The sequence below is a fragment of the Alexandromys fortis genome, unplaced genomic scaffold (assembly GCF_014885135.2).
Source record: "Alexandromys fortis isolate MF-2015 unplaced genomic scaffold, M_Fortis_MF-2015_v1.1 scaffold_46, whole genome shotgun sequence".
Classification (NCBI taxonomy): Eukaryota; Metazoa; Chordata; class Mammalia; order Rodentia; family Cricetidae; genus Alexandromys; species Alexandromys fortis.
Genome location: NW_026067919.1, coordinates 11452252 through 11462912, shown reverse-complemented (window position 1 = coordinate 11462912; position 10661 = coordinate 11452252). Strand labels below are relative to the sequence as shown.

The 10661-nt window shown below is 47.9% G+C and overlaps 1 protein-coding gene across 1 annotated transcript; it reads left to right on the top strand.

Moving 5' to 3' along the window:
• Nucleotides 1-6468: 6468 nt before the first annotated feature.
• On the top strand, nt 6469-7949 carry Fam170b (family with sequence similarity 170 member B). The gene has a single exon (XM_050140600.1). It carries the CDS (start codon nt 6560-6562, stop codon nt 7475-7477), a length of 918 nt encoding a protein of 305 aa, XP_049996557.1. The 5' UTR covers nt 6469-6559; the 3' UTR covers nt 7478-7949.
• The last annotated feature ends 2712 nt before the right edge of the window (nt 7950-10661 follow it).

Here is a 10661-nt window from a genome sequence, read left to right as displayed (position 1 = left end):
GAGAAGCAAGGAGGTTCCTGGCAAGACTGAAGACCCAGCTGGAAAACTTTGGAGCTGAAGTGGGGTGGAGGGGAGGGAGTGAAGGGAGTTGAAGAGGATTGAGCAGAGTCATGGGGGTGTTCTCTGCTCAGTGTCTGCATGGAGTAAGTGGGAGTTCACACACACACACACACACACACACACACACACACACACACACAGGAACAGTTTAGAGACCCTGTGCGGGTGAAGTACAATTGCACGCTGTCTTTAGGGTGTAAGCAACCTAGGAGGAAGCCACCTTGTGTACCACACTAGGACAGAGCCCCTGGCCTTGCACACCTAGGGCATCAGAACCCGTTCACAGACAGCCCTTCCACATGTGCCTCAGTCTCCCTCTGGAGAAGAAGTGTGAACAGTGCCTTACTGCTGGGGCTAAGGACAATCCTTAGCCAAGGTCACATGGCGATACTGGGAGGAGGGGAGGATCAAGCTACAAAGTCTAGAAAGCATTCTTTCAGCTAGGAACTGTGAGGCTGAAGACAAAACCAAATATCTATAAATCATGTCTGCCAGTTGGTAGTTTTCTATGAGGCGAGGTAAATGGTGCTGAAGTCGCTGACAGGAACCCTGGGTCTGAACACAGAGGCACACTGCTAGGGTAGCAGAGGTGTTTTCCCAGGCTGCCCTGGAACACCACAATGATCATCTGGTTCTTAGTGGTTACCTGGTTCCAGAATTCCCTGATGGGTCCAGGGAGGCCCACGGAACCAGATGCTGGCCAGTGAGTCATTTTATCCAGACATATTCAAACACTGCAGGGAAAATCAATGCTTACTGAACCTTTGTAGCTGGGTAACATACTTGCCCTCTAATACAATGTAAAACAAACAAACCAGCTCATTTATTGGGGGCAGAGAATTCAAATAGGTCAAGGAGAAGATGTCCAGGGCTCCGCCTGGACCACCCCACAGCCGGACAGCAAAGCCGTCTGAAGTTACTCTGGTTCTAGCATCTAGTGATTGACAGAGACCCACGGAGGAGGCTGCTGCCTGGAGTGTCTGTGTGGCCTTCCCCTGCGGTTTGAGAGTTCTCGGAGCATGGCGGATGACTGGAAAGGAGAGTGGGGAGGGTGGAGAGGAAGCCGCCGTCGCTAGCCGAGTGCCGCCAGTTGGCATGCTCCTCTCCCCCGCAGTGTGCTGCCTAAGACAACTATAGAAGCTACCCTGGCCCAGGATGCAGGACCCTGTCACACTACGCAAGAAGAGCATGCAGGTTGAAACTGGCATGGTATATGTAGTGCTTGGAATTAAAAATGCTTTCTGTAGGACCATGTGTTCGAACACTTGGCCACGGTTGGGAAGGCCCTTTGAGGAGATGATGGGACCTTTGAATTGTCTTAGAGTTTCTGTGGCTCTGATAAACACCATGGCCATAAGCAATTTGAGGAGGAGAGCTCATTTTGCTTATATTTCTGTGTCTGAGTCTGTCATGAAGGTACTTCGGGGCAGGAACTCCAGGCAGGAGCCTGGAGGCAGGAGCTGAGGTACAGACCAGGCAGGAGCAATGCTTACTGGTTTGCTCCTCATGACTTGATCCGCTTGCTTTCTTACACAGCTCAGGACCACAGGTGCAGGGGTAGCACTGCCCTCTGTGGGCTGAGCTCCTCCCACATCTATCCCTAGGTTCCTCAGACCTGTTTACAGACCAGGCTTTTGCCAAGTTGTCAGAAAACTAGCCAGCGTAGAGGTTGAGACTTGCTGGAGGAAAAGGGTAGGCCTGGGACCCGTAGGTCCTTGATCTGTTTCCTGTTCTTTCTCTCTGCTTCCCGAGCTGTACATGCGGTCATGCCTTCGACTCCTGTGGGCTCTCAGCCCCTGGAACTATAGATACACCAAAACAAAGCCTTCCTTCCCCAAGGCCGTGCTTCTGATCGTGATATTTTACCATACCAACAGAAAATTCACTAGTCCGCTGTCTGTGGGAAAGTCAGTCTCCCAAGTTCCAGTCCAACTTCTTATTCTTTTCTGAAGTGGGCTGTTCACACTCGGGTATGCTGTTTTTGAGTCCTCTTTGTGCTTTTATATATGTTCAGAGCAGAATCCTACTTGGGACTTTTGTGGAGAAGGGCACACACTTAGTTTTTACACGAATGAGATCATCACTACATTTAATTGCTAGGAAGTGAAGCTCTCGTTAGGGAATGGTATTACATAGCCTGGTTGCACTGTGATTTATCTGACCATTTCTCTCTTTTGGTGGCTTTCGGAATGTTTCCTGTTTTTTTTTTTTTTCTGTATCACTAGCCAAAGCTGAAGTCAGTATTTCTCTATGTCGTTTTACATAATGCAGTTGTGGTTCCTTCCTAGGAAAGAGATGATGTTAGCCTGTACAGCGTGGAGCACGCCCACTGACATGATGGTAGTGTGTACACTGTGGAACATGCCCACTCATATGAGGGTAGTGTGTGTACATTGTGGAACACGCCCACTCATATGAGGATAGCATGTACAGCGTGGAGCATGCCCACTGACATGATGGTAGCATGTACAAGTGTGGACCGTGCCCACCAATACAAGGGTAGCATGTACAGTGTGGAGTGTGCCCACTGATACGAGGGTAGCGTTCACAGTGTGGATCATGCCCACTGATATGATGGTAGTGTGTACAGTGTGGAGCATGCCCACTGATACGGGGGAAGCATGTACAGAGTGGAGCGTGCCCACTGACACCCACAGAGTGCTGTGATGGGTGAAGCGGAACTTCTTTGTGAAATGCTAAGTTTCTATGCTAACGGGGGTGTGGCTGCCCCCTCATCTTCACCAGCACTCATTATTGTCAGTCTTCCTCACTTTGCCTCTTACCATCAGGAACTGATGCAGTAGTCAAGCAAGCTTTGAAGCAGCTAATGACAGCTACGTGGAATGGCTGCTCACTCATCTCTTAACTTTCTATTTAATTCTGGGGGAAATGCCTATTAATGTCCTTTACGCTTTGTTTCATTTCACTAAGACATAGAGAAAAGCAACTACAAATTGAAATTTTGTTTTATTTTTTATTTTTTGAGGTAAGATCCCAGGCTAGTCTTCAAATTCTGATTTTCCTGACTCTCTCAAATGCTGGGACTCTAGTTAGATACCACCAACCACTGTAAACAGTAAGATATTGGTTAACCACTAAGTGATGACAGAGACCCTTAAAGGGTCCATGCAGATGGTTCAGGGGATGAAGACAACTGCTGCCAAGCCTCACAACCTGTGCTTTCAATCCCTGCGGCCCACTAGGTAGAAGGAGAGAACTGATTTCTGTAAGCTGTCTTCTGACTTCCACACACATACCATGACACATGCGTACCCCTTTCCCTGCTCCCCACTTGCAACAGAAAATAGATAAGCAAGTTGTAATAAAAATCTAAAATAAAAAAAAGACACATGGTGCTTGCGTGAACAGATTCCACTTAGTAAAGCTCCCTAAAATCACACAGAAACTATTTTTCTCTGCTTACACCTCTGAGCTGTCTGTAGAATATTGTAGCTGTTTCACATGAGGAGAGACCTAAGCTCATCTTTTTACGTACCGAATACAAATTTTTAGGATCATTTACTGGCTGAACCTTCTTTCCCACCAGTTGTTTATTTGCATTATCGCTTAAATGTTCTAAGTTTCCTCTGCCCATCGACCCAAATGTTTGCTAGTGCCTTTGTTTCTTATAAGGCATGCCTTTGTGTTCATACAGAAAGAAAGGGCTGGTCGTTTCCTCTGCCAACTGTGAACTTGCTGCAGGTGTGACTTCCTGGCTCAATAGCAGTTTGCCAGAGGATGCTGAATGTGCCGGGGATGGTCTCATAAATCCATCACCTTTTATAACCGCTGGGAATTTAGAATTCAAAGGACTAAAGCTGGTGAGAGTGAGCAACAGGTGGGTGTGCTGCCGGAAGTGTAAGCGGAGCAGGGATGTGCTGGAAGAAAAGGTGATTCTCTAAGTTTTTATGTCAGGGAGCTTCAGAGCTTTGGGGATGCTGAGAGCAGGCAGCTGTAGGAGGTAGGTCTTAGCTTAGCCCAGTGTCTTCATTATTTACTTACCAGTTTGGTAAGTACTTCTACAGCACGTGTTAATGTGTTGAATGTTGCTTAAGTACGAGCCATATGAGAAAGATGAAGGACCTCTCAGAGTCTGCATTTGAAGAGAGATTGGATCTGTTGTGGTAACTAACCCCCCACCCCCCCCACACACTCAGGACGCCAAGATGGAGGAATGGGTAGTTTGAGGCCAGCATGGGTTGGTTCAAGGTTGACTTCAGCTACATAGGGAGATCCTATCTCCAAAAACAAACAGCAAAGATAATTGTGTGTGTGTGTGTGTGTGTGTGTGTGTGTGTGTGTGTGTAATGTCATCAAGAAAAACAAAGATCGTAGGGCCTGGGACAGACTGGAGTGACAAGGTCAAGAGCCCTGAGCCCAGAGGAAGAGGTTCCAGGATGTGTGGGCAGCCAAGAGGAGGTGAAGCTGCAGGAAGCGGGCAAGGGGCACAGAAAGGGACAGAGTAGAACTACTAGGGAGCTAGGGGGTGCTAGGGAGCGCACACACTGGCCAGGTGCGCGCTATAGAGACAAGCCTTCTGACAAACTGCTTCCTTAGTGTGGTTAGGCCATGTTGATGTTAGGGGGTGGCTGTCCATTCGTGAGCATATCTATGATTCGGTTCATATAGTGTGCGATCATGTGTGTGGATGTGTGTGTGTGTGTGGCTCAGAGTATGGTCCTCACACGCTGAGTATGTCCGTCAGTGTGGATGCTGTAAACTTATATATATAACGTACCTTGTCTGTGTGGATGTTCACATTTATGTGTGTAAGAACCTAAGTGCTTGTCTGAATTCTTCTTTTCATATGATGTTTATAGATATTTTGACTGAACATATCTCTGCACTTTATGGGTGCCGTACCCGCAGAGGCCAGAAGAAGACATCAGATTTCCTGGGGCTGGAATTACAGATAGTGTCATGTGATTGCTGGGAATGAAATCTGTGTGCTCTCAAAGTATAATCAGTGCTATTAACCTCCGAGCCACCTCCCCAATCCCTGGACTTGAGTCTTTATGTTTGTACACAGGCTTGAGAGAACGTGCCTGTGTTTGTAGTTGTGTTCCTGAGAACACCCCAGACAGCGATCACAGAGGGACATGAGCTCACACTGGGGCCCTTTCCTGGTAACCTGACAACGAAGGACTGTACCCTTGTCAAAGGTCACAGAACAGACCCGTGTCACTGATGACATCACAGAATAAAGCCAGGATCCTAGTGATCATGTGGTCACTCAGGCTGGGGCTGGTTGGAGGGCTTCAGCACAGCCCACCCCAGCTCTCACTGAGATTCTGGGTGCTGGTTTGAAGTCATGAAACACCATCTTATGGAACGCAGGGGAGAACAGACACCAACCAGTGGGACCACAATCGGCATGGCCAGCCCAGAGTCCACAAAGGAGAACACGGGCGTATGCTGGCCAGGTGCTCAGTAGATGGGGAAGGGGCAGGTTGGTCTCTGATGTTATCAAAGAGTCGTGTTGATCTTACAAAGTAGATGGGGGAAGAGCGGTGAAGAAAGAGATCATTGGGAGAAAGCTGGTTCTTCCTAGGCTGCTATGCATCTAAGGAGTTATTTCAGGAGATGTGTAGATGAGAATGTAACTGTTCTCCTTCATATATTCATTTCAATGTGTTTGAAAAAAATATGTCAATCCTGTAGTAATATAAACATTCCTTTATAGTAAGCCAATCTAGAACGCCAACTCAGTGGCCACCAGGATGTGTCTTTGGGCAGCATTTTAGGATAAGATCTGCTCTTGGAGTCAAGAGACTCGCCAGGCACATACATCCTCTTTGCCTCAGTTTCCTTATCTGCTGGATAAAACTCCAAATAGACTCCGTAGCCCTGTTTTAAATCTTAAAGGACTCAAGGCAGGGCGTTCACTTGGATGGTGAAAGGGACATGATGTGTATGTGTCCACAGAGTGGATGAAAGGCCCCCTGAATGAGGCAGAGAGAAGTCACAGAGGAGAAGCTGGGGCTTCACCACTAGCTCTATTCTTGATTCTCAAGCGAGTTTTATTGAGCTGGTGCTGCATACACGATGTGTACAGTAGAAAGAACTGTGACGCTGTCCATCTGAGTGGCAGCTGCAACCAAAGCACACAATGTAACCATGATCTCAGACGTGCCCGAAGGCACCTGTATGTCTTGTTCACCCCTTCAGCTCTTGGTAATAATTATTCTGTCCCTAAGTGGACTCGTGTGGTGGCTTTTCCCATTTAGCAGTTGCATTATCTCTTGTTCATTTATTTTATCCATGAATACAATCGCATCCTGTGGTTGTACCACAATCTACTTTTTTGGTCTCCTGGGTGCTGGCCTTTTACACATCAGTTGATAAGATTCACACACTCTTTTATCGTTATCTCCCAATGAGGTAGCATTATGGTCATCTCTGATGAATAGTAGGCACCTTTCCCAAAGCCACCAGAGCCTGCATGATTCTATTTGTGGCTTCTCGGGAAAGTTACCTATGGTGACCTTTGTGAGCAGTGATGAAACTGCCGTTCCATTTCTCAGGGACCATGAGGAGGAACGAATCATCTCCGAGACCAGGGCCTGCCTTCCTCCCAGAGGACGACATCTACTTGGCATCCCGGACACACAGGATGCTGGGCTGGAGCAGCTCTCCATCATCCCAGTCGTCCTCAGAGTACCAGTCTTATTCTCAGTACCTGTCCTGGGCTTCCAGCAGGAGCGAGGAGGAACAGGATGCCCCACCCGAGAGCGTGTGTGCGCTGTACACGTATGTGCAGACCGTGCGCGGTGTGGCAGTGGCTTGGGAGACTGACGATGGCTTTGAGCCCATCACTAGGAAGCCCCTTATCCGTGAGGCTGAGTTCATCAAGCGACAGCGGCAGAAAGGTTCCTCCTTCGAAATGGCCTCCAACACAGACCTGCGCTGGGAGCTGGAAGCCTGCACGCACTACTGCCCGGAGCCTGAGGACTCTGTGGACTGCTGCTTGCAGGAGTTGCGAGCACCGCCAGACTGGTTGGTCACCACCAACCATGGCCTTCGCTGTGTGGCCTGCTGTAGAGTCTTCCCCACGTTGGAGGCGCTGCTGGACCACGCCCAGCATGGCATCCGTGATGGCTTCAGCTGCCAGATATTCTTTGAGGAGATGTTGGAAAGGAAGCGGGCCCGGGATCAAAGGCAGGACCCACAGCCTGTAGAGGAGGAGCAGAGCCCTTCTGACAGTAGTGAATGTTCCAAGCCCTGCACCAAGGATCTTCCTCAGCAGCCACAGCAGCAACAGCAGCAGCAGCAGCAGCAGCAGCAGCACCCACAGCAAGAGCAACAGCCGCAGCAGCCACCACAGCAGCAGAAGCCACAGGAGCAGGCACAGCAGCAGAAACCACAGGAGCAGCCACAGCAGCAGAAACAGCAGAAGCAGCATCCACAGGGGAAGTAGAGATTGGAGGTGAGGTGCCCACCCTCCCTCCAGCATCATGGGCTGCTGCTCCTTTACCAGCCAGCAGGACCAGAGCCACCAGAGCAGGGGGAGAGGACCAAGGTGGTGGTGGTGGTGGTGGTGGGGGGGAAGCTATCTATGTGGCATGTGTAGCAACAAGGTGGGAGGGGTAGGAGCCTTTCCTAAAGGTGCAGCATTTCCACCAGAGTCCATTTCCAAACCAGAATCCAAAGAAGAGGGCTTCAAGAATTCCTGACGGTGGATGCAAAATAAGAAACATGCAAGGAGATGGCCACAGGGGTTTCCATTTTTTGCTGCCGGATCCAACGCAGTTCGCATTTGCTGCTCAAGCACACGTGACTCACAGGGGAGCCAACTGTAAATGAAGCTTCGGCCCTATTTTTTTTTTCATTGTTAGGAATCTGTCATATGCCCTAATTCTATGTCTTATGTTGTTGGGATTAAACTTGAATAAGACAAGGTGGTTCCAAGTGTCTGAGTGAACCATGCTACCTGGTTGAGTAACGCTTATCAGAAATATTTCCCTCCCTCCCAGAAGTGCGACTATTTGCATTTGCTTAGTGAAATGTCTTGAGAATGGGACCCAAGTGTAAACAAAATCTTTCTCATAAACACCGTAACATGTATCCAGAAGGGGTCTGATTAGCATCTGTCCTGCCCTTGTCTGTCACTGGGCTCAATCACGAGGTCAAGTGTGATGTTTTCCACTTGTGACATTATGTCAGTGCTCAGGAAGTTTCAGACTGGGGATCAGTTCAACAGTTGGATTTTGGTTTCTAGGGCTGGGGATGCTCAACCTGTTTGCAAGCTCCATGCTACCCATGACAAAGTCAATTGCAAAGCATAGGGTTAATCTCAACAAGAATGTCCAAGGACCCAAGAGGAGGGGCCCTAGGACAAGTGGTCTGATCAGAAGGTTCTCCATACAACACAAGCCAGGCAGAATACCATGTAGTTTTCACAAAGACAGCGTTGTCAACACTATGAGCTAAATGATTCTTTGTGGAGGCCAGGCATTTTCTTTCCTGTGACAACCAAACATACCCATGTAGTAACTGTGCCACAGAGGTAAGAACCCATGAGCTAGGTACAATGAGGACCTTGGCTGAGAGAATGCTTCAGTGCATCCAGAGAAGTGCCAGCCACTTGACCCAGCTGCAGGACTGGAGGGATTGCTCTGCATCCCCTTCAGTGAAGACAACACTGACCACATGGCAGAGACTGACCAGGCCCAGGAGCGAGAAGAGGAGAAAAGGGATGAAAACAGGTGTAGGTGCTGTTTGGGGGATGAGGATGAACTGATTCAAAATAATAGCAAAAGGGCTTTTCCTTGACCTGCTGGCCCCTGCAGAGCTCACCCGGGGCACTTTCCATCTGCCTTAGCATTAGCCGCTTTTGCTTGCTATGTTCTAGCCACACTGACCTTGCTTAAACTAAGATGTCAAACCTCAGAGCTCTGGCACACATACTCAAGAGAGATGCAGTTCTTCCTCTGTCTCCCGGCTGACGTGCTGTCCTGCTCTGGAATTTTATCCTTCACGTCACCATAGCTCATTCCTCATTTCATGTGCTTGTTTAAGAAAGCAGGTGAACAGGATCAGGCCCACACGTCTAAAGGTACAATGTAGAGTGTGAGATTGGGAGAAGTAGCAAAAGGAGAAAGAGGGAGGTTGGAAGATTTGTAATCTGGTGCAGGTGTCTAGGCCCAGAAAGGTGGTGATTTGGATGGCAAGAGGAGTGAGTTCATTCGAAACCTATTTGGGGAATCAAGTGTGAAGGACTTGGAGATGAAGGAAAAGGCTCACCCAGGTGGAGTCTCCAGCTGATAGCAGGAAAGAGTCTGCTGGCTGATATGGGAGACTTTGGTGGAAGATTGGAGTATGTCTGTGAAGACATGTGTGAACATGTGTGTGACCATGTTGTGAGCACGCACATTTGCCTTATGTGACTGTGTCTGTGTGTGAGCATGATCTCCACATGGACATAGGTCTGCCATAGTGATCGGTTGGGGCATATGAATTCTCAGTGCTAATGGCAAGTGGTTCAAGTCTAGAGCTTCAACCTTTGAAAGAGATGTTTACATGTGTTTACCCCTGACAGTCTGAAGGCTTTATATTGTTTAAATTGCTGTATTCATATTAAATCATATGCATTCCCTACACCCCCACAAAATGTAGCTTGCAGCCTCATCTCTTTGTGTTGGTGAGGGACCCAAGGCTTCATCAAGGTTATATGGATATGCATGGAGGGGTAAGGTCTCTCTTCCAGCAGCTTGACTCCAAACCTTCCTGTAACCATGACACTGAGACTTTAGCTTGGATGGGGACACAAATGAAGGTGTTCATCCTCACAGCTTGTGTTAGATTAAATAGAAGCAGCCGGATAACAGAGAAGAGATGAAGGGGATGTAGGACAAATAAAGGATAGCAGGTGATGTGGATGGGAGAGAGGATGAAACGATGCTGTGCACAGTGACCGGCCCCTGCAGAGATCTGGGACCTCCTGGGGCCTCCATGTAGGACTTGTACCAGAGTGTGTTTTAAAGGGGCCACAAACATTCGAAATGATAAATCACTTCAAACTCTTTATTTCTCCAAACCATAGGGGAAAAATAGAACTCATGTCCCCAAAACCTACATAAAGCCGATGACAAAGGCTGGAAAGGATGGCATTAAAAATCAAATGATGAATTAATCTCCTACGCACACATGACCATCAAATTTAACAAAGTATAAAAGGTATAATTCACCTTGACTAAGTTCGGGTTATCTCTTGACTCAAGATAGTTAAAAAATTATTACATCTGGCAGTAATTAGTATTGAAAGAACAATCATATTTCTCTCAATAAATATGTAGTGGACATGAAAGGCAGCCTCTTGAGTCCACACCCATTCCAGGAATGTGCACTTATGTCTCTCCCTTTCTCATGATGTCTTGCTTACATCTATATTAAACCCTTTCCTACTAAACCCCAGTCTTGCTGCCAAAAATATAAAAGATGATACCATAAGTGGAGGTAAATGTATATATTTGTGATCAATTGTTTTTCTGATATGGGCATCCAGCAAAAATAATTCAATGGGGGGAAAGTTAATCTCTCCAGCAATTGAAACCAGACACAGCTGGGTATCTGCAGACAGACATTGGCGTGGAGGGGCTGAA

Coding starts and splice junctions, on each gene's coding strand:
- Fam170b (XM_050140600.1), top strand. CDS start 6,560: ATGAAACTGCCGTTCCATTTCTCAGGGACCATGAGGAGGAACGAATCA.